Genomic DNA, 26,774 nt, shown 5'->3' with positions numbered 1-26,774 from the left:
TCTTAATAACTATTGACCAGTCTCTAATCTTCCATTCTTTTCTAAAGTACTAGAAAGAGTTGTGTATCAACAACTTTTGACCCATATAGAAGAAAACTATCTATATGAACTCAAAGAAAGTAGAATCAGTTCATCTGGACACAACATTTATTGAGAAAGAAAGGTTTCATTACTCATCTGAGTGACCCCTTCAGTCTCAACTGACTGCAGGTATCCCCCATCTCAGGTGGTTCCTGTAGTCTGCCATCTTACATGCCGTTCGCTCGTACTCACAAGTTTAAGGCAATCCTTGCTGAAATGAGTCAAACTGCCCTTATGTGTGCTCAATAATCCAGGTAATAAAATCAAAGAAAGTTGAATCAGTTCATCTGGACACAACGTTTATTGAGAGAAATATTTCATCACTCATCTGAGGGACCTCTTCAGTGTCAAATGACTGCAGTCAGTTGAGAGACTCAGATGAGTGATGAAACACTTCTCTCTTAATAAATGTTGTGTCCAGATGAACTGATTCAACTTTCTTTGATTTTCGTACCTGGATTATTGAGCATGCATAAAGACATATCTATATGAACCTTTTCAATCGGCTTTCAGGGCCTGTCACTCCACTGAAACGGCTCTGACCAGAGTGGTGAACGATCTTCTCCTAGCTATGAACTGTGATTCCACCTCTGTGCTTCTACTACTGGACCTCAGGGCAGCCTTTGACACCACTGATCACTGTATACTATTAGACAGAATAAATTGTAATTTTGGTGTCTCTGGCTTAGCTCTCTCTTGGCTTAAATCCTACTTATCTGGAAGAACACAGGTGGCTGGCGTGACAGAGGAAGATGTAGAGGACAGGAAGAGATGGAAACAGATGATCTGCTGTGGTGACCCCTAACGAGAGCAGCTGAAAGTAGTAGTAGTATTAGCTGGATTCCCATCCAGGTTCTTGTGTTGAGGTTTGAGCCAGTATAATACAAGCTAACTGGTTGAAAGCCACTTTGTGTATTTATTTGTGTGGGTTGTGGGTTGTTTGTTTGTGTGTGTGTGTGTGTGTGTGTGTGTGTGTGTGTACCTTGATGTCCTCACTAAAGTTTCTGATTGGCTGTGTTCCTGCATTGTGTAAGTGACTGTTGACCCAGCGAAGCAGCAGCTCCTCAGGTGACACAGATAGTAGATGGTCCAGCTCTTCATCCTTTGCTAGTAGATTAATCAAAGCTGGATACAGAAACACACACACACACACACACACACACACAAATATTAGGTTAGCAGTATTTGATTAGATTTATTGTCTTTGGAAAAAGGCCTACGAAATGCCCTCGAGTCACTGCCTCAAAATTCAGTTCAATTCAGTTTCATTTAGTTCAGTTCATTTCAACTCAATTCCAAACAATTTCCATATTAATTATCTGTAGATTTAGTGTGTCTGTGTCTGTTTATCTGTCACATACATTTTCTGTGTTGGTGTGTGTCAATGTGGGTGTTTCAAATGCACACATATGTGAGCAATCATTAGAATGGGTATGTGCTAACCTTCATGTCTGCTGATTTCAATATCAGCAAAGAGGCCAGTCTTGATAATCTGCCAGAGTAGCCCCATGACCAGATGGGGTTTCCCGGCCATCAAATCATGGGCATCAATATTTACCACAGTACAGCCAATGGCTGAAGCTGAGTTCAGCACCAGGACCAGATTCTCCTACAAAGACAAATATATATTACAGAGAATCACCATGTTTAGTCCTGCTTTATCATTTCAGATCAAAGTCAAAACGTTTTTATGACATCACAATGAACTCTTGTTATTTTCTTTGGGAGCAGCGACTTGGTGATACAACCAAGACAGCTTACATGTGCAGACAAGCGCGCTTGCAGACATGTGCAGCAATGTGAATCCTGTAACTGATTAAGGGATAATCCTAGACAATGTGCGTGTTAAAAGTATTTTAACCCAAAGGCAAAGAACCACCCAATGAGAAGCTTATATCATGACCATTTACCAAAGAATTAAAATAAAAGCTTAATCAGAATTAAAAGGTTATGCAAATGTCAGCGGCTAAGCTAACACTTTGAATGTTTACTGGGCTCGCTACTGATTCTTCCCCCCCTTTTTCTCCCCAATCGTAGTTGGCCAATTACCCTACTCTTCACATCCGGCTTCCCACCTGCAGACACGGCCCATTGTTGTCTCTAGAGATGCCCGACCAAGCCGGAGGTAACACCGGGATTCGAACCGCCAACCCCCAAGTTGGTAGGCAACGGAACAGACCGCTACGCTACCCAGGCGCCCCACTCACTCGCTACCGATTCAGTGTATAGCTAACTTGCTGTGGTTATAGGGCGACTTTGTTGACAGCGTATGAATTTAGAACAGTGATTAAATTTGAGCTGAACTACGTTTGTATTACATGGTTTTAACGCACACTCTCCAGCCAATCAGAAACCAGTATTCTCTGTGACCATGGTATAAATTGTAATAAGAAAACGCACTCTGATATGACTTGTTACTGTACAAAAGCTAGAAGGAAGGATCCAAACATCTGAAATGTAGTATTCAATTTCAGTCTAACAGGAGGACTGTTTTCTTTATTCCTACTGGAAAAAAATTATGACAAGAAATGAAGATGGGAGCAAAAAATACAGAATTACATTTTTTTTTTTTTTTTTTTTGGGAATTTCCACCCCTTTTCTCACCAATTGTATCAATTACCCCACTCTTCCAAGCCGTCCTAGTCGCTGCTCCACCTCCTCTGCCGATCTGGGGAGGACTGCAGACTACTGCATGCCTCCTCTGATACATATGGAGTCGCCAGCTGCTTCTCCTCACCTGACAGTGAGGAGTTTCACCAGGGGGACATAGCACATGGGAGGATCATGCTATTCCCCAGTTTCCCCTCCACCCTGAACAGGCGCCCGGAGTGACCAGAGGAGGCGCCAGTGCAGTGACCAGGACACACACCCACATCCGGCTTCCCACCCACAGACACGGCCAATTGTGTCTGTGGGGACGCCTGACCAAGTCGGAGGTAACACAGGGATTCGAACCAGCAATCTCCATGTTGGTAGACAACGGAATAGACCGCTACGCTACCCGGATGCCCAACATCATTTTGTAAAGTGGTGAAAATCTCTCCCTTTATGTTATTGCTTTGCATGAGTACCTATTGAGCTGGTTTGGATGAGATAAAGTAAATGCCACTCACAGTCATGGTGAAGGTGGTGAGTTTCTTGGTGTTGATGACCCTTTCGTCAATGGTATCAGGCTGAGACAGGTTTATCATTTTGCTGAAAACACAAGAAATGCATGAGTGAGTGGGAAGTGAGCGAGGTTGCCAAGTTTAACTTGTTAATCACCAAACACACTTCTTGCGTTGAAGTTGAGGACGTGTACACACGTGTGTGTGTGTGTGTGTGTGTGTGTGTGTGTGTGTGTGTGTGTGTGTGTGTGTGTGTGTGCAGTTACCACAGCAAGATGCCATCGCGAACAGAGGTAAAGAGGCTGTCATTGGCAGGATTCATAGGCAGCAGATGTCTGCAGTCTGGGTCGTTCGCCAAGGCTTTGTTGATCCAGTTGACAAAGGCTACCTTCTCCTCATCTGCAAGACGTGCACATACGAGCAAATTCAAAAGCATGCAGACAAATGAGCAACAACCATAAAAGACCAAGTAAAATTAGCTGACAACACTAGTTTGTAGTGCCATGGTGTAATGCGTTTGTGTTTAAACTCGTGCTTGTATGCTTGGGCATTTGCACACACACATGAGGGGGTTATAAACAGGTAGAAATAAATGAGGCAGGTGAAAACTGGAAGATTAAGAGCAAAATAAAAATCTAAGGTGAACTCTAAACACAATCAAACATCTTACATAGGACACAGGCCAATGGGTGAAAAGAACTTGAAGCCAATCTTATTGCATACACAAACTGATACATTTTCATAAAAATGCAATTAAAAATTGGCCATGTGCAAATTAAATGTGCACCTTGTCACATAAAATAAATACATACAAATTTTGTACACACTCTTGTATGTGCACACATTAATTGAATCCACGGATGCATGAACAACGTAATGCAGAGACTTTGAATGCAGTTTGCACACACATCACAAATATCACATGTGCGCGCACACACACACACCGAAGTGTCTCACCAGAGTAGGAGTGCTGTGTTCCCTCACTGGAGATCTCAGATGTGCCTCCGAAGGAGCGGATCCCGTCCCTTCTGGCGATGGTTTTTCTAAATGTCTCACTGAACTCTTTACTCTTGAGCTCCTGGTAGATCTGTACAGGGAGAGATGTTGTTAGTATGTGCATGTGTGTGTGTGAGTGAGAGAGAGAGAGAGAGATATCGATAGGTTTAAACACTGTTTGGTTTTCTTTGTTGATAGAGCAGTAGTGTGTTTAAAAGCACATGCAAGTGTGTTCATGTGTATGTGTGTAAATGCTTGCGTGCATTCATCCATGTACACACTTAATTTTAGAACTATGTCGTATCATCATATGGCTGCTGCCGCATGCTCTCCATGCTTATTTGTGACAAAGAGAAAAAGAGTGATCATCAGAAAAAAAGAGAGAAAGGGAGGTCTGCATCAAGGTTATGCACGTGGGTGTTTGGGACAAAGGTATTTCTTGCTCAAACAGTAGAAGATCAATTTCATTGGATGGGATATGGCAGCATCATTGCACTGTGCTCTCTCAGCTCTTTTATTAGTGGTTCTGACTTTGATTGAGCGAGAGACAGAGAGAGAGACAGAGAGAGAGACACACACACACACACACACAGACCAAAGGCAACTGCTCATCTGTAGGCTTGCTCATTGGCTTTTATATCGTATCAGAACTTACAGACACAAACTCCTCAAAACTGATCTTCTCATCCTTGTTGGTGTCTCCAGCGATAAAGATCTCGATGATCTCTCGCACCCTGTATCCTGGCAGGGAGAAACTGGCCTCTCTGAACAGCTCCTGGAGCTCAAAGTCACTCACGTAGCCACTGTTGTCAATGTCTGATGACACAAATGTACGCACACACATACACAGGTGCACCCAGTTAATATGCATGCACACACACACATACAGACACAATAACTTAATTCATTCCACAGCAATCGACCAGGGATACTTCAGTGAAAGCGACAGTCTGCATGTCAACATCCTCTTCTGTAAAAAGACATCACGGGCTGATATGCATCGTATGAAGGGCAGCATACTGGAGATTTGATGCAAACATCTCATTCTAAACCAATCCCACCATATATTTCTCTCTCTCTATCTCCATCCCTTTACCAGTCTAGCTTTCATAAAAGGTGTTCAGTTACTGCACACACAGTTATAGATGGTTGATACATTTGCAATGCCTGTTGATCTCAGTTCATCAGTTTTATTGTGAAATTAAGTCAACTAACTGATCAAATCTGGTAACCTACTACTATTAAATCTGGAAATCACTCTTATCTAATGTACACTTTATGGCTGGCTGTAAAATTCTGACCATAACTGGAATCCCCACAAATATGTAAAGTAAATATCAAAATATGATTTGTGTGTGTGTGTGTGTTTGTGTGTGTGAGATATGCTCACCAATTTTATCAAATGCCTCTCTGAGATTGTCCAGGTCCTCCCGAGAAATTTGTGTGATGTGGTTTTCCATGGTCTAAAAACACACACACACACACACACACACACACACACACACACACACACACACACACACACACACACACACACACACACACACACACACACACACACACTCTACATTACATTACAGTCATTTAGCCGACGCTTTTATCCAAAGCGACTTACAATAAGTGCATGTAACGTAGGAAATCAGGAGAACTACTAGTCACAATTGGCCATGTCTGCGGGTGGGAAGCCGTATGTGGATGTATCCTGGTCGCTGCACTAGCGCCTCCTCTGGTCGGTCGGGGTGCCTGTTCGGGGTGGAGGGAACTTGGGGGGAATAGCGTGATCCTCCCCCGCGCTACGTCCCCCTGGCGAAACTCCTCACTTTCAGGTGAAAAGAAGCGGCTGGCGACTCCACATGTATCGGAGGAGGCATGTGCAGCCCTCCCCGGATCGGCAGAGGGGGTGGAGCAGCTGTTGTCCACCGACTCACCCTCTCCCAGTCTACAACTTCCAAAGACAAACCGTTCGTAAATGACGTTCCTGGCAGGTTTGAAGCAACTCTGCAAAGCATCGAGTATGGCCTTTGCGTCACCTCGCTGTTTCGCCGTGAGAGTGAGATTGTGCCGATAGATTTGCCTGCATTCGCTGCCCATTCAACTTCTCAAAGTCGCTGCCTGGACTCCCTTGGGTTTCTCCAGTAGTCCAGTCGCCAGCGCATAGTCCTCGTATTCATCTCAAAAATTATCCCACGTTCCCTGTAAGATTCATGGGTTTCGGAGGGGGAATGTTCGTCGCCATAGTAATGGAATGTGAGGCGTCGTCTGAAGACATGTTAGCGTTGGCTGGCTAACAATTTAGCCACTTGAACTAACTTAGCTGATTTAGCAGCAACGGCGTTTGTTCGCATATGGAACGTATTTCGCCTATGACGTTACTTTTCTCGGTGACAAAAATGACAAAAGTGTAGTTTCCGATCCACTTCTGACACCATGTTTCAGTATAATGAACGAAGACAGAAGCGTGGCGTCAGGTTCAGCAACAGACCCAAGTCCCTGTGTGCGGGGTCGATAGCTTCCTAACTGCTTCCGGCGTATGACAGCCTGGCTAGTCGATTACCTATCACCTAACCCCGTTATAGCAGCGACCGGAAGAGTGGGGGTAATTGGCCGGATACAATTGGGGAGAAAAAAGGGGGGGGGGTATTCGGCAAACAATAGGAATGCAAATAAAGGGAGTTACCTTAATAGACTGAGACTGTACAAAAGTTCAGAGATCCAGTGCAGATATCTAGGGCCAGCAGCTCAGTGTTTTATTTTATCTGTATTACATTTTTATTCTCATTTTCTTGGTTTAGTTCTGGACTATTACTCTGACCTGTACCTGTCTGCCTGTTTCAATGCCATTGCTGTTGCTGCTATGACACCTGAATATGGTTTATCTTATCTTATCTTCCGCCCAGCGCAGTCATAAACACATTTGCTGTGTGTTTAAAGAAGTGACTCGGTTAACCCCGTTTAACGTGTATGTAAGTGTATGAGAATAGTCGGCTGAGATGAGGGGTAAGGATGACCATGAGGGAGGATTTAATGGCAGAGAGATAACACGGAAGAGTAATTTCATACGCTGCAGTTTGTCCGAGGGTGGAGTTGTGACTTTGTTCCAGTAACAAACAACTGTTTACCTTAGCTCAGCGCCAACTAATAGCGATATTAGTTGGCGTTGAGCTAAGCTGGCTGGAAAATGTAAACAGAGACACACAAGCTTGAATACAGGAAATTGCATGTACAAACAGATGTGTACGCAAACACACATGCAGACACATACAAATACGTTAATGTGTACATTATTTCTCTATAGTATGATATGATACAATACTATGTTTGCGACAAACTCGTTGTGTGTGTGTGTGTGTGTGTGTGTGTGTGTGTGTGTGTGTGTGTGTGTGTGTGTGTGTGAGAGAGAGAGAGAGAGAGAGAGAGAGAGAGAAAGGGAGGGAGCTAGAGACAGAAAAATAAAGAGGGAAACCAACTGATTTCGCTCTTTATTGATTGATTTCTTTATTTTAGAGGAAGACAGAGAAGCGCTACCTTCACATGTGCCTGTGCGGGGCCAGTCAGTCGTGTCCTGTCCTGTCAGCCCGGGCGGGGTTGCTTCTCCCTCACGGGATCTCGAGCTCCTTCTGCAGGGCTGTGCTTGGTAAATAGCGCCTTTCAGGGCTCCAGTACGGCCCAGAGCTGAGCTGAGAAGGGCGAGGACAGGCAGGGTCCCACCACGGTGCTGGGGAAGTCAGTTATCTCCCTCAGGAAGACTCACTCAGGTGAAGCACAGAGTGGACCTTTGGCCCTGCCTGAGCCACAAGGATAGGCGTAGCCTGAGAGTTAACATTTAACACTTCAGTTATGTCATTCGTGATAATGTGGTCGCTCGCGCTCCCTCGCGCTCTCTCATAACCACACGCAGGAAAATATTCACACAGGCCCGCACATATGCACACACGCATGTCACATGGCTGTTTGTGGTCTATGCATGCGTTTTGCATTTCTCTCAGACATGATTAAAACATGAGGCTTGTGTCGGTCTGCGTGGCTTTGCCTCATTACTACACAATGGGCTGTAACCTGATGCACAAAGCTAACTGCATTACTTAAATTAAACCAACTGCTTTGCTGCAAACCTTTGTCTTCATTCCATCATGAGATGTTTTACTGCTCTATCACCCCCTTCTCTGCTCTCTCCTTTCATTTTGATCCTTTTTTAATTTGAAAGAATGCTATTCATTACAAACTCATGTCATTTAACACTTGGCGGTTTAGGAAAGCTGTCTTTGGTTGTAATGGCTGTTTCATCAGCTCTATCTTGTACAGTGTGTTTCAGTAGTTCAACAGTGTGAGACTTGTGGAAAATTAAGGAGCTTACATTCGTTCATAGGCAGCCTGAGGGGCTCAGAGTCCAGGGTGGAGGCATCATGCGGGTCAGTCCAATGCAGTGAAAGCGGCTGGCTGCGAATGAGTTTTGGGCCCTTCTCTCCACTATTCTCCCATTTCCACCCTCTCCCTTGTCACTCCTCTCCTCTTCTATGAATCCTTTCCACTACCTACTCACCCCTTTCTCTTGACTCCCCTCTCCTCTTCTGTCAACCACCTTAGAAACACACACGCAGTTCCTTAATCCCCCAAACTGGAAACTAAGACACAAAACTGCCTGAAAATTTCCTCTCCACTCAAATGTACATTCTCTTATGTCGTCTCTTATCTGTGGACATCTTCATACCGGTTCTCTATGAGGTCGCCTTGGTGTGTGGTCTCTGAGTGTGCACAGCCTGAAGACTCCATCTCTCCTTCTCTTCCTCCTCTGACACCGGATCAGCCCAGTTTCACTGTGTGGCCCTCCATGGCTCTCAGATTACACTCTCCTTCTAGTCACTGGTCTGAGGCTGGTGCTCCTCCTTCAGCCCTCACTTTGTAAGACAGGGTATTGGCTGGGGGCCTGAGCCAGGATCAGGTGTTTGGGGATCACAGTGTGAAAGCAGGCCAAAGACTTTCCCATAAGCCTCCTATATTATTCACTAAGGCTCAAGCACACATGAATGGAGTCATGGAACACATAAGTGTGCATATGCATCCATCCATCCATCCATCCATCCATCCATCCATCCATCCATCCATCCACCATTTTGACGTTTTGATGTAATCAGAATCAGAATCAGAATACTCTATTCATCCCTGAGGGGCAGTTGGGTTAATGACACATGCCTTCTCCATTTAAGGGGAAAGGTGGATTGAACACCATGTTTACTGGTCCATTTCACATTGATCAGAGACTGGTTAACAAAAAGTCTTTACCAATTACAGAAATGCTTTTTCCATGGTAACAAATGGGTTGGCAACAGACCTATATTATCTTCCTAACAGTTTTGAAATACTCAGCACATGGAATTACGCAGACGTAATATTTAGTGAGTCAATTATTATTTGCGTCCTTAGTAACACCGAGTCGGTGTCACTTAGAAGTCGGGAGTTGCAGAGAAGCATGTAAGAGTGGTGCAGGACATGTATGAGGGAAGTGTGACAGTGGTGAGGTGTGTGCTTGGAATGACAGATAGGTTCAAGATGGAGGTGGGATTGCATCAAGGATCGGCTCTGAGCCCTTTCTTGGACAGGTTAACGGACGAGATCAGGCAGGAGTGTCCGTGGACTATGATGTTTGCGGATGATATTGTGATCTGTAGCGAGAGGAGAGTGCAGGTTGAGGAGAGCCTGGAGAGGTGGAGGTATGCACTGGAGAGAAGAGGAATGAAAGTCAGTCGGAGCAAGATGGAATACATATGCGTGAATGAGAGGGAGGACAGTGGAATGGTGAGGATGCAAGGAGGAGAGGTGATGAAGGTGTATGAGTTTAAATACTTGGGGTCAACTGTCCAAAGTAATGGGGAGTGCAGAAAAGAGGTGAAGAAGAGAGTGCAAGCAGGGTGGAGTGGGTGGAGAAGAGTGTCAGGAGTGATTTACGACACAAGGGTACCAGCAAGAGTTAAAGGGAAGGTTCACAAGATGGTAGTGAGACCAGCTATGTTACATGGTTTGGAGACAGTGGCACTGATGAAATGACAGGAGGCGGAGCTGGAGGTGGCAGAGTTGAAGATGATAAGATTTTCATTTGGAGTGACGAAGAAGGACAGGATTAGGAATGAGTATATTAGAGGGACAGCTCAGGTTTGACGGTTTGGAGACAAAGCAAGATTGAGATGGCTTGGACATATGTGGAGGAGAGATGCTGGGTATATTGGGAGAAGGATGCTGAATATGGAGCTGCCAGGGAAGAGGAAAAGAGGAAGTCCAAAGAGGAGGTTTATGGATGTGGTGAGAGAGGACATGCAGGTGGCTAGTGTGACAGAGGAGGATGCAGAGGACAGGAAGAAATGGAAACGGATGATCCGCTGTGGCGACCCCTAGCAGCCGAAAGTAACAGTAGTAGTAGTAGTAGTAGTAGTAGTAGTAGTAGTAGTAGTAGTAGTAGTAGCAGCAGTAACACGTAAGTAACACCTTAGTATACAGTATGAGTGTCAGGGAAATACTAAAGTCAAATGTAATTGTAACTTTGAATCTGCGCTATTTCGGGAAGACAAAACTAATAAAAATAAACATTAAGAGGAACATGTTCTTTGTGAATGTAGGCATCGTTTGGATTTTAAGCGTTGCACGCTTTCACCGCTAGATGAGGCAGTGCGAGTGTGAAAAATGAACACTGGCCCAAAGAGTTCGCGCACACATCTTCAGATTCACACTGATTCACACACAGAGATTCGTTGCTGACCAAGCCTGGTGCAGCAGCGATGTTAACTCGAAACATAAAACCATCGTTACGGGGTCAATTGACCGAAGGGCCCATTTAAAAACAAGCAGAGTGGAGGAGGAGGGGGTGGGCAGTGAAAACAGGGGCGTCTCCGTAAACTTTCTCTCAGAAACCACATGTTTGGACGAAGCTGGCCGAACTGTCGTATGGCAGCCTCACGAAACACTACCTAGTAAACCAAACCACAACCCCAAATTTAGCCACTACCTAACCTTGAGGCCAAGCTTAACCGCTGTATCGGTTGTTTCCATCACTACTGCACAAAAACAAACCGATTTTTTTTTTTGCGTGTGCGCAGCACGAATGGGCGAGCTTCGGCGGTCATGTGGTTTCCGACAGAATGTCACATGGCGGGGGCGTGTTCGCTGTCACTGACCATGTGACCCGGAATATCTATAATTTAACCCCAGTGTCTCGCCGCAAAACCCCCAAACCGCACACACATTCACCTGGAGTCCGGGGCCGACCCAACTCAGCGGACCATGGCGGGTAAGAGACATCGGGGGCACCGATATCAGTGGGAAATTAACGCCAGGACGCCGGACATGGCGATAGGACGAGAGCTAAACGAGTCGCCCGCCTCTTCACCAAAATTTAAATTATTACACATTACTTCTGAGTGTTTCTTTAAAAATTATTATTATTATTCTATAGCTACGGGTGCAGACGATGCATCGGGGTAAGATATTTGCACTTTGGGTGATCGGGACATGATGCACCTGATACGATGATGAGCGGGGGGTGCCGCATCAGCTGTGGTGCGTACGTGCGCCGCTGTCCGTGGCCTGCTCCGGGGATCCGTACTCCGGACTTGCACCGGTTTTTGGCCAAACATCGTATTTCTGTGTTGATGTGGCAAACGTCGGGCAAAATCCTCCGTATACTCTTAGTGTTTTTTTTTTAATTTCCATTTTGCTTTTTACGTGGTCGATAGACAATATTTCAACAGGAGTGATGTTGTAAATAAAACGTGGCTCATAATTAGGCAACAAGCCACAAACGTGAGCAGTATTTTCAGGAAAGCATTGATTTATGTGTTTTCACACTGAAATACACTTTTCTCTATAACTAACGTCAGTTTGATGTGAATTTATGTAATGTAGATTTACGTCAGCCCCAGAAAAAGGGGGGGGGGTATAGGTCTGCAAATAAAAAGGTGAGTATACTGCGTTTAGGTGCTTTTGCTCTGAACTATACCACTCTTCAGAGTACCTATGAAACAATATATAGTGTCTCTACTGTAACCAAATGCACTCTTGATGCAATGTAGAGGAAGTAAACCCTTGAAGATTTTGAGCAATAATGTTGTTGTACAACTATTTCAATCGGCTGTGCAACCTCATGACTCTCCTCGGTCATGTACCCGGACAATATATATTCAATAACGAACTGGATGAGTGGACAATCTGTTGGCCCCAGCTCAGAGTACATAGGCAAACTTGTCATCCAAGCGGAACACAGTTTGGCCTCAGGTGCTGTTTATGTGTAGAGCTCATCAGACTGGGATTAATAACAGAGTTCTCCTAACAGGCCTTACATTTCATGGCAGTACATAATGACCTTCATCTACTGACACCAGTCAGTGTCTGCTAGGGAAGACGGTGTAGAGATGTTGTCTATAGGAAGGAGGGGTTGTAACTTATAAATGGTGTCGGATGCAGGGTGGAAAAAAAGTCTATCAATATCATTGAGAGAATGCACACCAGGGCCTAGCGCTGCTAAGATATCTTTAGAATAACTCACCTAAACTTTTTTTTAAAATTTTGCTTTGTTTTGACTTTTTAATAAGTGTGTATTGATCTTATAAGCTTATGTGGTTTACAACATGTGGAGTTAGCATGATTATAGTTACATGACAGGTTTGTTTTTAAGTGAAAAGCAGTTGTGACATAGCTTGATTCACATAGTGATGGTGGCACACATGGGCTTCACTACAAATCACAGTTTACAGTTATGACAAGGTCATTTACACCGATCAGCCAAAACACTAAAACCACTGACAGGTAAGTGAACAGCATTGATTATCTTGTTACAATGACACCTGTCAAGGGGAAGGATATATTAGGTAGCAAGTTAGTTCTTGAGGTTGATATGTTGGAAACAAAAAAAATGGGCAAACGTAACAATCTGAGTGACTTTGACAAGGGCCAAATTGTGATGGCTAGATGACTTGGAGAGAGCATCTCCAAAACGGCAGCTCTTGTGGGGTGTTCCTGGTATGCAGTGGTCAGTACCCACCAAAAGTGGTCCAAGGAAGGACAACCGGTGAACCGGCAACAAGGTTATGGGCACCCAAAGCTCACTGATGCACAATGGGAGCAAAGGCTAGTCTGTCTGATCTGATCCCATAGAAGAGTTACTGTAGCTCAAATTGCTGGAAAAGTCAATGCTGGCTATGATAAGACAGGTGTCAGAACACACAGTGCATCACAGCTTGCTGCATATGGGGCTGCATAGCCACAGACCGGTCAGAGTGTCCATGATGACCCCTGTCCACTGCTAAAAGCACCTACAATGGGCACGTGAATGTCAGAACTGGACTATGGAGCAATGGAAGAAGGTGGCCTGGTCTGATGAATCATGTTTTCTTTTACATCATGTGGATGGCCGGGTGTGTGTGTGTGTGTGTGTGTCTGTCTGTCTGTCTGTCTGTCTGTCTGTCTGTCTGTCTGTCTGTCTGTCTGTCTGTCTGTCAGTCATTTACCTGGGGAAGAGATGACACCAGGATGCCCTATGGAAGAAGACAAGCCTGCGGAGGCAGTGTGGTGCTCTGGCCAATGTTATGCTGGGAAACCTTGGGTCCTGGCATTCATGTGGATGTTACTTTGACACGTACCACCTACCTAAATATTGTTGCAGATCAGAAACACCCCTTTATGGCAACCGTGTTGCCTGATGGCTGTGGCCTCTTTCAGCAAGATAATTCTGCTACACTGTACACATTGTTCAGGAATTGTTTGAGTAACATGACAAAGAGTTCAAGGTGTTGCCTTGGCCTCCAAGTTCTCCAGATCTCAATCTAATTGAGCATCTGTGGGATGTGCTGGAAAAAGAAGTCGATCCCTGGAGGCCCCACTTCTCAACTTACAGGACTTAAAGGATCTGCTGCTAACGTTGTGGTGCCAGATACCAGAGGACACCTTCAGAGGTTTTGTGGAGTCCATGTCTCGACGAGTCAGTGCTGTTTTGGTGGCACGAGGGGGACCTTCACAATATTAGGCAGGTGGTTTTAATGTTTTGGCTGATCAGTGTATAATAGCCCCCAAAAGGAAAAGTATTGTTCCAGAAAATATCTGAGTGAAAAGCAGGACTTTTGAACAAAGTTTCAGGAAAAGGAGACACGAAGAGCCATGTGATAACGGTCATCAGAACATTTATATAACTAATTGTGTGTGTGTGTGTGTGTGTGTGTGTGTGTGTGTGTGTGTGTGTGTGTGTGTGTGTGTGTGTGTGTGTGTGTGTGTGTGTGTGTGTGTGTGTGTGTGTGTGTGTGTGTGTGTGTGTGTGTGTGTGTGTGTGTGTGTGTGTGTGTGTGTGTGTGTGTGTGTGTGTGTGTGTGCGCGCGCGCGTGTGTGTGTGTGTGTGTGCAGACCAAGCATTTGTGACTTTGGCCACCAATGATAACTATGCCAAAGGAGCGATGGTTCTTGGTCAGTCATTACGCAACCATACGACAACTGAGAAACTGGTCGCCCTTATTGGACCACGTGTTACAGAACCATACAGGTAACTTTCTCTCTCTCGCACACACACTCTTGCTTTCACGCTTGTACTCTGTCTGTCTGTTTGTCACACATGTAAATATACACCTAGGCTCACAGTGAATCTGTGTGTGTGTCTGCTGCAGGACTACTTTGAACTCCATCTTCGATGAGGTGTGTTTGGTGGACATTATGGACTCCAAGGACACTGCCCACCTGGCCATGATGAAGCGTCCAGATCTGGGGATAACATTCACCAAGTTGCACTGCTGGACTCTCACACATTACAGCAAGTGTGTGTTCATGGATGCAGACACACTGGTGAGAAGTATACTGTCCTTATATTCAGAAAATGTACATGACTTAACGGCATGAAACAAACCCTCATTCAACGATATAGGATAGTCATTTTACAGCACAATAATTTGATCAATATGCACTTTTTTGAGGTGGATATTATTATTATTTACCTTTTTGAACTTACCATCCTTTACTTCATTATTGTTATTATTATTGTTGTTATTATTATCATTATTATTATTGTTATTATTTATTATATATTTTAAGGTCCGATTGCATAGATGAATAACAAACAAACAAACAAACAAAACAAAAATCCTACATCCAAGAATGCAGCTTTATTTACACTGGTTCCATTGGCTCACTTAGCTGACTATCTAGATCCAGATTCATTCCGTATCGCAACTGTATTTTGTCTATGGTGCAGCAATTCACTGGGAATTAGTCATTTAGACTGTCTAGGTAAATTGTTGTCACACAGACATCAGATATCCGCATCATTTTGCAAATACAGTAGCATACAATCAGACATATTGATGCAATTGAGTTCCTGTATTTTTTTGCATAAGAAATAAAAGGCTCTCACATAGAGAATATGTTTTGGTTTAACGTCTCTGTGTATTTGCACATGGGTGTGTACTGATAGATAAAACCCATTTTGTCAACGTAATTTAAAAAAAAATATTTGAAACAGGTGCTGTCAAACATAGATGAGTTGTTTGAGAGGGAGGAGCTATCTGCAGCGCCGGATCCTGGTTGGCCAGATTGTTTCAACTCTGGCGTTTTCGTGTTCAGACCATCCAATGAGACACACGAGAAGCTTGTCAAATTCTGCAGTGAGAAGGGCAGCTTTGATGGTACAACCTGTTTTATTTCTCTCTCTCTCTCTCTTTTCTCTTCCTCTCATATTTTTCCTTAAACCCAACAACATGAATAATACACAAATCTAACAGTTTGTTTTTAAATGTGTATTATTTCTATTTTCCATCTTCATAAAGTTGAATTGCGGCATGGTGGCACAGTGGTTAGCGCGGTCGCCTCACAGCAAGAAGGTCCTGGGTTCGAGCCCCGGGGTAGTCCAACCTTGGAGGTCATCCCAGGTTGTCCTCTATGTGGAGTTTGCATGTTCTCCCTGTTTCTGCGTGGGTTTCCTCCAGGTGCTCCGGTTTCCTCCCACAGTCCAAAGATATGTAGGTCAGGTGAATCGGCCATAATACATTGTCCCTATGTGTGTGGTGTGGTGTGGTGTGGTATGTGGTGTGGTGTGGTGTGGTGTGGGGGGGCTATGATGACCTGGTAGCCTGTCCAGGGTGTCTCCCCACTGCTTGCCACCCAATGACTGCTGGGATAGGCTCCAGCATCCCTATGACCCTGAGTAATGATAAGCGGTTTGGATAATGAATGGCTGTTGACCAACATTACCAACATTCTTTCTTAAATTGCTACTAACCTGCCCCACGACTTTATCCTTCTCCACACAGAAAAACATGATGAAATCCTTAAATCACATGTCTGTATTTACTCAAGAGTGTGATAAGGCTTGTAGGTATTATCAGTAATTGTGCCATAGACTTTTTTTCTTCAGAGGGTCCTGCAGCCTTTCCCCCTATTCCCTCCCGTCCTCTGAGCAGGGTTAACTTTGGACCCTAAACCTCACCCTTATCTGACCCAACCCTGGCCTGTCTGCTCTATCACCAGCCCACCCCTACGCTTTTGAACGCTATTGACACAAAACCCTAGAGGCTGCCCCTGCGTCTGTCTGTTGGTGCGTGTATGCACGCATGCAACATGGTTTCACCATGCATTGTGCCAGTTACGCAGTTTCCTGTGAGAGTGCCATCAACACTTCAGTATAGCTTCTATTAATACACATCAAAAAGGCCAGGGTCACTGTAGGAATATGTTTTTGTGTGTGTGCGTGTGTGCGTGCGTGCGTGCGTGCGTGCATGTGTGTGCGTGTGTGTGTGTGTGCGCGTGCGTGTGTGCATGTGTGTGCGTGTGTGTGTGTATGGTGTTTTGTGGGGCGGGGAGATTAAGTGAGCCTGAGAGTGTATTTACACAGACAACAAAAAGAGGTCAGGCAGGGTAATGGACCACTCTTCCTCGTTGTGATTACAGGAAGGCTCTGAAATTAACCAAAACAAAACTCGGAGGCTGTCCATGACACACTGCTTCTGCTGGTGGACAATGAAAAAGTTAATAAAAACCTTTAATTAGCTTTAATTATGGCTGTGACTTTCCTCGCACTCGCAGCAAAAAGGACGCTTTTTTCCAACTGAACATTGCCCAATTCAAAAGCACCTGTTTAGGGCGTCCGGGTGGCGTGGCGATCTATTCCGTTGCCTACCAACATGGGGATCACCAGTTCGAATCCTTGTGTTACCTCTGGCTTGGTTGGGTGTCCCTACAGATGCAATTGGCCTTGTTTGCAGGTGGGAAGCAGGATATGGGTATGTGTCCTGGTTGCTGCACTAGTGCCTCCTCTGGTCGGTCGTGGCACTGGTTCAGGGGGGAGGAAGAACTGGGGGGAATAGTGTGATCCTCCCACGCGCTACGTCCCCCTAGTGAAACTCCTCACTGCCAGGTGAATAGAAGTGGCTGGCAACTCCACATGTATTGGAGGAAGCATGTGGTAATCTGCAGCCCTACCCCGGATTGGCAGAGGGGGTGGAGCAATGACCGCGGCAGCTCGGAAGAGTGCCGGGTAATTGGCTGGATACAATTCGGGAGAAAAAGGGAGAAAAAGCTCCCCCCAATAAAAGCACCAGTTTAGTGGCTTTTAACCTTTGACTCAGAATGACTAAGCAGATTTGTCACCCATTTGGTTTTGCTCTAATTATGAGTAAATGTTTTATGTGTAAAGATGTTTTTATGAAGTTTTAACTCTTATTTGTGTGCATCTGTTAATACATTGACAGGTGGGGACCAGGGAGTTCTTAACAGTTTCTTTAACACTTGGGCGACGGCAGACATTTCCAAACACCTCCCCTTCATCTACAATCTCAGTAGTATCGCTATCTACTCCTACCTACCAGCCTTCAAACAGTAAGTACAGACATACACAGACATGCATAGATATGAGGGGCTGTACAAGCCATAATTCATTCTGGCCCTCTCATATTCTCCTTTCCTTCTCCTTTCTTTGTATGTCAAAAGAGAATATATGTATGTGAGAGGGCTAGATTGAATTAAGGCTTGTACGCCCCTCATACATGCACACATGCAAGGACACACACATGCACACATGCGCGCGCACACACACACTGCTTACTTCAGTGGTTGTGGTTGAAGATGGCACAAACTCTAGACAATCTGGGAAGTTCGATTCTGATGATTCTTCTCGTTCTAAAAATATCTGTATTTTAGCTTAAAAATGTACACACTGCAAGGTATACTGGCCATCAAAAGTGCTTGGAGAAATTCTGTTAATGCAAAACGTGCATGATCACACTTGCTCATGTATGCCATAACTGGGTTTCTTCACACGTCCACGTTTAGCCTGGCTTCTTGCCCCGATTTGTCTTAGCTATCCCTGTGAGACTTACACACTTTGCAGCTGTGTGAGTTTCAATGAGTGTGAGGCTTAGTCAAGGTCAGTTCAAAGTTTGCAGTGTGTGTGTGTGTTTGTGGGTTTTGAATTACTAGGGATTGCTGAAACTTGGAGTTAAACACTCATCGCCACCGTCAAAGTAGTGCACCTACCTCTTCCTGTGTACTCTGTCCTATCTTCCTGTCTTTTTATCTTGGTTGCTGCTGTCTAATCTGTCTCCTCATCAGTTCAGCTCACCGGATGCTTCATTGCCATGACATGCAGATTTCACACATTGCCTAAGCAAAGGGAAAAAGAATGAACTGTGTGCAGTGTGCCACAATTATAATGATCAAAAAATAGCAGTTGGTGTGTTAACCATACTGTGTTATTTTTCATTTAACCATTTTGCTGTCTCCCTTTCATGCATGTCAACAATCAAAACATTTTGCAAGTTCTGCAGTGATTTTTTTTTTGTCACAATAATGGTTTCCGTTGCATAGTCTCTTCTCTTTTACTTCAGTCTCACTCTCTTATCCTCCCCCCCTTATCTCAATCTTATCTCTTTTGTTTCTATCTCTTCCTCTTCCACCTCTTTTCAGAATTGGGCAAATCTGTCGTGTTGCTCTGTTTCTGTTCAGGTATGGCCATGAGGCAAAGGTGGTCCACTTCCTTGGCAAGATGAAGCCCTGGAACTATTCCTATGATGCGGAAAGCAGGGAGGTCAAAGGTCATTCCCTTTCCCCAGACCTACTCCACCTGCACCCTGACTACCTGGTCATGTGGTGGGAGCTCTACTGCAAGTCTGTGCTACCTGTGTTGAAGCAGGCCTACGGAGATATACCCTGCAACACCGACTGCACAGAGGTGGGTTTGGGTGCATGTTGCGGGTTAGGGGTTGAATTATTTTGTGCGTGTGTGTTTGGGTGTGTGGGTGTGTCTCTGTCTTTTATAGCGTGTTGCATAATCATCACCTGACCCTTCAGTACTGAAACCTTAAAGCGGCAGAGCTTTGACTTGATGAGCTCCCCGCGATACTGACCAATGTCCGACAAGTAAACAAACAGCAGCATTTTTCAGAAAGCTTTTTGTTGCTTAGTGTGTTCATTTGCCAAGTTTCTGAAGTGCCACTAAGTGCTCTCTGCATTTAACGCTCAAACCAGTACTCTCTCAAAGCTGCATTCAGTGGTGCTGGCTTTGTAGTTTTCATAGTCACAAGTAATTGGTTCTGATTGGTTCTGCATTCCACCTTATCCGTCTGCTGCCCAATGTTGCTCAAGTTACTATTGCTGCTATTATACTCCAAAGACAGACTGGGACACAAACTTTGCACACGGATTTGCCCGGTCTCTAAATAGTGTTGTTCTTTCCAATGACACCCACTAAAGGGGTGGAGCCTTTTCCATAAAAAGTAGACCTTTTTATTCTGAGCACAGGATACCTCTTGCAAGCCGACCATTGACCTAGTATGGCTGAAAATACGAAACCCTGTAATTTAGAAGGATCACCAAATGATGGATGATTCAGACTAAAAAAACATCACATTGTTGTGCCTATGAGCTTATTTTGTTTCTAGGGTAGATGCCGCTTGGTTTCATTGAAAACACTTTAGTTGGACTTTTTGAACCTTTTGGTTTTTGGGATAGATCACATGACCTCTCTGACCCCCATTTTAGCTACACTCATGAATGAGGCACTGCAGGGTAAAACTACAGCCTGGCCCCCAGCAGAGGCTCATCAAATAGCATTGCTACTGCTGGTATCCTAGCATCCTTCTGAATGGTGTGTATGTGGTTTGTGAAGTAAACAGCGCGGCATCAGACCGCATTCAAACCTCTTATTAACATGTGCTCTGTATCTGGATTAGGAAAAAAATGTATATTATTGCAGGATGTAAACATGCACAATATGCATTACAATCAGAATTGTATCTGCCAGAATGCCTCTGAGGTCAGTCTGACTCGTTGTGTTTGGATTCAGACAGAATCAGCCAGGTTTAAACAAGGTCCTTACAGTATAATGTTGTTAAAGAAATATTGCCTGAGTGTCAGAAACGTTATCCCTACAGCCAGTCATTCATATTGTGGCTCGTTCCTTTGCTGGCAGCCATACCAACATTTACCTTAGCTCTGCCAAATCACAGAAGCTAAGCAGGTATGGACTTGGCTATTACTTGGATGGGAGACCTGCTGGGAAAACTTGAGTTGCTGCTGGTGTTGGTGAGCCAGTAGGGGGCAGTCTTCCCCCTGGTCCTAATTTAAAAAAACAACAACAAATATTAAAATCCCAGTGCAGTGACGGGGACACTGTCCTGCTGTCCTTCGGATGAGACGTTAGACCGTGGTCCTGACTCACTGTGGTCATTAAAGCTCCCGTGGCACTTATCGCAAAGAGTAGGGGTCTCCCGGTGTCCTGGCAAAGTTCCTGATCTGGCTCTTGCCATCTGGCCACCTAATCATCTCCCCATGTAATTGGTTCAATGATTCCTCCCTCTCCACCTCAAGCTGATGTGTGGTGAGTGTTCTGGTGCAAAATGGCTGCCGTGCATCACCCAGGTGGGTGCTACACATTGGTGGTGGTTGAAGTGAGTTTCCCCCTTCACTGTGAGGGGCTTTGGGTGTCTAGATAAAGCACTATATAAATGTAATCCATTATTATTCTTATTATTCTGAAAGTTGATAGGCGGCACGGTGGTGCAGTGGTTAGCGCGGTCACCTCACAGCAAGAAGGTCCTGGGTTTGAGCCTCGGGGTAGTCCAACCTTGGGGTCATCCCGGGTCGTCCTCTGTGTGGAGTTTGCATGTTCTCCCCGTGTCTGCGTGGGTTTCCTTTGGATGCTCCGGTTTCCTCCCACAGTCCAAAGACATGTAGGTCAGGTGAATCGGCCATAATACATTGTCCCTATGTGTGTGTGTGTGTGTTGGCCCTATGACGGCTTGGCGGCCTGTCCAGGGTGTCTCCCCGCCTGCTGCCCAATGACTGCTGAGATAGGCTCCAGCATCCCCGTGACCCTGAGAGCAGGATAAGCGGTTTGGATAATGGATGGATGGATGAAAGTTGATAAAAGAGACACACCAAACTCTGGCATGAATCACTTCTGCAGAAGTAAATGAGGTGCTGTGGTAAACATTTTCAACTGCTGCAAAAGCAGTTGTGGCAAACAGCCTGCATTTTCTGTTGACTCTTACTCCATAGTACTTGCAAAAAAATTACCTCCAGTCACGATGTGGACACAATGCAGACAATGAGAGAGCAAATAAATAACAGGCATGAATGCAAAGGGTGTGGTCTCCTTGTTCATTTTGCAGATAACATCCAGATACGTATGGCATGAAACTAGGTGTAAACGTTGTCTTAGTGGTTGTTTTGAAAGTGTGTGTGTGTGTGTATAGTGATTTTGAACATGCTAGTTGTGTTGGCGTGTGCAAGTTGTTTTTGGTATTATCCTTTGTTAAGACAGGATAGTACTCAGAGAAATCAGTTATGAAACAATTCTCTACAATTCTGCACAATCAGAAACACTTGTTTTCTGATTTTTTTTCTGAAGTTATTGGAATAACCAAATAAAAAACATATGTATGCTTCCCCCCAAGGCTAAAAAAAAAAGAGACTATACGGGGACTTCTTTTTCCAATTTCACATGCTAACTGTTTTTGAAGACATAACAGTATGCACATACATCTATGTAAATATTGTAGTTACAACCAGGTAAAAAGTACATTCAATGAAAGGGAAAACCTTCAGTAAAGTCTGTTGAAAGGACTCCAGGTCAACACACAGTTTTTGCGGGTTTTACATATTTTATATCGGAGCTTTTCTAAAGGTAGAAAGGACAACACCTCCCTTAACCACTGCAAAAATGAAGGGGCTTTATTCGACTTCCAGTTAAGAAGAATAAGTCTGCGAGATAGCGATAAAGCAAACGCTAGATCATTTGCCTGCAAAGTTGTGACCTTACAGTTTAAGGGGTGGTTTGCCAAAGATGGCTGTGTGAAAGTCAGAGGTTATGATCTGTTTACAGATATGTGAGAATACATTAAATATTGGTCCCCAGTGAGTGTTGAGAGAGGGTCATGCCCAGAACATGCGTCCCACTGAGGCTGGACTATGGCTGCACCTCGGACACCCAGGGTCTGTGGTGGGAAAGATACTGGCAAGCTTGTCCCCCAAGTAGTGAAGACGGCGAAGTACCTTAAATTGAATTAACCCATGTCGTACACAGTGAGGAGGTGTGTATATGGGTCAAGCTATCCCTCCATGCCTCTTCAGAAACCTCTATACCCAAATCTCTCTCCCATGCATTTTTTGTTTTGTCCAAAGTTTTTTTTTCTTTTTTTGGATTCCCCCCCCCCTTTTTTCTCCCCAATTGTACCCGTCCAATTACCCCACTCTTCCGAGCCATCCCGGTCACTCTTCCACCCCTCTGCCGAGCCGGAGAGGGCTGCAGACTACCACATGCCTCCTCCGATACATGTGGAGTCACCTGCCACTTCTTTTCACCTGACAGTGGGAAGTTTCGCCAGGGGGATGTAGTGCGTGGGAGGATCACACTATTCCCCCAGTTCCCTCTCCCCCCTGAACAGGTGCCCTGACCGACTAGAGGAGGCGCTAGTGCAGCATCCAGGACACATACCCACATCCAGCTTTCCACCCGCAGGCACGGCCAATTGTGTCTGTAGGGACGCCCGACCAAGCCGGTGGTAACATGGGGGTTCGAACTGCCGATCCCTGTGTTGGTAAGCAACGGAATAGACCGCCATGCCACCCAGACGCCCACCAGGATACCTGTTTTAATCCCTGTGTGTAGATTATAGAGACCTGTTTCTTCCCAAAGGGATCTAATTCCAGACAAACGTCTAATTGAGGGCATCTAGGTGGCTTGGCGGTCTATTCCATTACCTATCAACATGGGGATCACCAGTTTGAATCCCTGTGTTACCTCCAGCTTGGTCGGGAGTCCCTAAAGATGCAGTTGGCCGTGTCTTCGGGTGGGAAGCTGGATGTGGGTATGTGTCCTGGTCGCTATACTAGCGCCTCCTCTGGTTGGTGGAGGCGCCTATTCAGGGGGGAGGGGTAACCGGGGGGCATAGAGTGATCCCTCCATGTGCTATGTCCCCCTGGCGAAACTCCTCACTGTCAAATGAAAAGAAGTGGCTGGCGACTCCACGTATCAGAGGAGGCATGTGGTAGTCTGCAGCCCTCCGCAGATCGGCAGAGAGGGTGGAGCAGCAACCTGGACGGCTCGGAAGAGTGGGGTAATTGGTCAAGTACAATTGGGGAGATAAAGGGGAAAAAAAGAATAACGTCTAATTGGCTCCTGGGTGGCAGATAAGGAAACACTTTCTTGGCAAAACTACGGATTTGAAGGTACCTAAGAAAAATAAAATGGCATCTGGGTATGTTGTAGTCTTTGGTAAATGTTTCAAATGAGGTGAATGTTCTGTCTGTAAATGGATCGCATAAAAACATCAGTCCATTTCTATGCCAATGTTGAAATGCATTATCCAGCACAGATGATGGGAAGAATTGATTATTTGCTACTGGAAAAAGCCCGCTAGCATGCTTTAATCCAAAATGCCTCCTGAACTGTAGCCATAGCCTAAGTGAAGCTTTAACTGCCGGGTTTGTTATTTGTATGTGTGGATGATATGGTAGTATCCGGCCAATTACCCCACACTTCTGAGCCATCCCAGTCCCTGCTCCACCCCCTCTGTCGATCTGGGGAGGGCTGCTGACTACCACATGCCTCCTCCGATACATGTGAAGTTGCCAGCCGCTTCTTTTCACCTGACAGTGAGGAGTTACACCAGGGGGACGTAGCATGTGGGAGGATCACACTATCCCCCCCAGTTCCCCCTCCCCCCCGAACAGGCGCCCTGACCGACCAGAGGAGTCGCTAGTGCAGGAGCCAGGACACATACCCACATCCGGCTTCCCACCCGCAGACACTGCCAATTGTGTCTGCAGGGATGCCTGACCAAGCCGGAGGTAACACTGGGATTCGAACTGGGCAATCCCCATGTTGGTAGACAATGGAATAGACCACTGCGCTACCCGGACGCCCACTACCTAGAAACACTTTTGACGTTAATTTGTTTCCTAGAGTTGCCAGATCCACTTTTGGACCCTTGGCCTTTAGCTGTCATTCATGAGTTGGTGTGAATAAACTGTTCTTGTTACTCTACATCACATTTCCTTCTATTGTCTTGCACATATGCGTTCTATGTGCTCCTCTGGCTGTTTTGCACCCCAATCTGAATGTCTTGATGCATGCTCAGTAATCCAGTAAGAAAATCAAAGAAGGTTGAATCTGTTCATCTGAATACGTTTATTGACAGAGATACGTTTCATCACTCGTGAACGTATCTGTCAATAAACGTTGTATCCAGATGAACTCATTCGAACTTCTTTGACCCAGTCTGATTGGTTTTCAGAGACCCCGGTAGATGTTTTTCAGTGTCTACTTATTATGTGTGTATCTGTAGCACGTGTTCGATTTTCCAATTCATTATGTTGTGTTGAATTACCACCAGTCCGTATTGTATGTCAAAATTGAAACAGTTCTATTTTTACTCCTTCAGTATTGCATTTTCACCCCTCTGTATGTATATTTGTCTCAAGTGGATGTACTTTGGGGATCAAACTCCCTTTTAGAAAAATCCACATGTGGAGAGGCTGAGCATGGCTGTAAATTGAAGCAGAATCCACTCCATATAAGGTATTGCTCTCCTTAGCCCTGTTTATTTATTTATCCACTGCCTCTCTCCAACTCTGTCCCATAGGATAAGGTCTGTGGAGATGTGAAGGAGGTAGCAGCCCTGGCCCCAGTCCCTCCCCGGCAAATTTCGTCCGAGGAGAGGAAGCAGCGCTGGGAGGCAGGTCAGGCCGACTACATGGGTGACGACTCCTTCGTCCACATTGAACGCAAACTTGACTCCTTCCTGAAGTAAGGCCCAGGTGTGGGAGAGGGAGCGTGACGGACCAAGAGAGAGAGAGAGCGCAACAATCGTAGGCCACATGCGGCTCTGCTTGGGTGGGGGATCAAGAGGAGCTCGATGTGGCGGATGACTGATCAAAGGTCTTGGTGCCTGACTCTAGTGTGAGTGCGTTATATGAGAGAGAGCGAGAGAGAGAGAGAATGAACTTAAAACTCCCACACTCTTACTTTTTCAAGTGTTCTTGTGCAACTGAATTAAGAGCTCGTGTACATTCGCAGTCCAGAAGTCTTCCAAAGGGTAACACAAGTTTGTGGAAACTTTCAACACCTACCAAGACCAATCATAGGTTGAGAGAATGACTGTAGGCAAACCTGGGTGTTGAAAGGGGGTTTAAGTGTTGTTTCTGGATATGACCACAACTTCTTATCCTTTTTTCTTTCCTTTTCTTCCTCTAAACCAGTTTTGAAGCAGCTAACTTGGCTGACTCACCCAACTCAGTGCAGAACCTTGTTTTATAAAAACCGCCAACCTCGCCATCACCTGACGCTGTTCACCCCATCAGAGTGCGTAGATAGAGCTCATCTTCTAGGCCTCTGGGATGTTCACTAGCCCTCAAATTCACCCTCTGGGTTGTCATTTCTTGTACCAAGGCCATTTGCATTCTCGCATGGCTCAAAGCAAACGTGTCAGTAAATGTTCAAGCCCAAATTGTGGAGGAGTAGTCTTTCTGTGTGAACTTGATAGTCAGTTTTCTGTTTTGTTGTTTTTGTTTAATAAACCGTGTACCCCCAGGATTTTCTGTATCTGTGCCCTGCATGCACACTTTGTTTGGACTCGTCTGTGCATTTCAGCTGCCAGACCCATGACAGTATATACGTATATATTTGTTATTCCTGTGTGCCATGACCCGTTTCATCACTTCCTGTGTTAAGTGTACCCAGCTGCCTTACCGCTGTTCACTGTTTACAAAACCTCCTACTGTAAATGCTGCTAATAGCACAGCACCAACCCAACCGTTCCTGTTACTAAAACCCCATCCAGTCCACTCCAGCACTGTTCCCTTTCAGTGACTCCTAATTTGCATCTCCTGACTTGTTAACCACTGTGATCCTAACTCACCACTCCACAAACACACTCCTAAGGGATGCTGGAAAGGTTGAGCGTTAGGAAAAGTGAATATGCCTTTTTCTGGTCCTGTCTGGCCGCTCCGTCCCAAGCATGCATGTGTGTCGAGGTGGAACAGCACCGCCAGTTGATACTGGTCTGTCCCGGATGAACTGTTCCATTAACTGTAATTATGTGTAAAAGCTTTAATAATAAAGATCTGGTGAAAAAG

The 26,774-nt window shown here is 45.2% G+C and overlaps 2 protein-coding genes across 2 annotated transcripts in view; one reads left to right on the top strand and one right to left on the bottom strand.

The window, feature by feature from the left end:
* The window catches only part of pls1 (plastin 1 (I isoform)), a 31,789-nt gene extending 23,843 nt beyond the window's left edge, over positions 1-7,946 (bottom strand). The window contains exons 1-8 of the mRNA XM_056295851.1: positions 7,710-7,946; positions 5,575-5,647; positions 4,840-5,000; positions 4,146-4,275; positions 3,455-3,587; positions 3,195-3,276; positions 1,525-1,690; positions 1,064-1,206 (exon numbers count right to left, since the gene is read on the bottom strand). Coding sequence (XP_056151826.1) covers positions 1,064-1,206; positions 1,525-1,690; positions 3,195-3,276; positions 3,455-3,587; positions 4,146-4,275; positions 4,840-5,000; positions 5,575-5,644 — 885 coding nt within the window. The 5' untranslated portion in view covers positions 5,645-5,647; positions 7,710-7,946. The remainder of the gene's footprint in view (positions 1-1,063; positions 1,207-1,524; positions 1,691-3,194; positions 3,277-3,454; positions 3,588-4,145; positions 4,276-4,839; positions 5,001-5,574; positions 5,648-7,709) is intronic.
* A 3,449-nt stretch (positions 7,947-11,395) lies between these two features.
* Positions 11,396-26,768, top strand: gyg1a (glycogenin 1a). The gene is made up of 7 exons (XM_056295942.1): positions 11,396-11,460; positions 14,562-14,697; positions 14,819-14,993; positions 15,667-15,829; positions 17,891-18,017; positions 19,143-19,368; positions 25,283-26,768. Exons 1-7 carry the CDS (start codon positions 11,454-11,456, stop codon positions 25,448-25,450), a joined length of 1,002 nt encoding a protein of 333 aa, XP_056151917.1. The 5' UTR covers positions 11,396-11,453; the 3' UTR covers positions 25,451-26,768.
* Positions 26,769-26,774: the final 6 nt, after the last annotated feature.

The sequence above is a fragment of the Lampris incognitus genome, chromosome 16, assembly GCF_029633865.1.
Source record: "Lampris incognitus isolate fLamInc1 chromosome 16, fLamInc1.hap2, whole genome shotgun sequence".
Classification (NCBI taxonomy): Eukaryota; Metazoa; Chordata; class Actinopteri; order Lampriformes; family Lampridae; genus Lampris; species Lampris incognitus.
The sequence above is the reverse complement of the archived record's forward strand: the minus strand, read 5'-3'. Positions and strand labels throughout refer to the sequence as shown.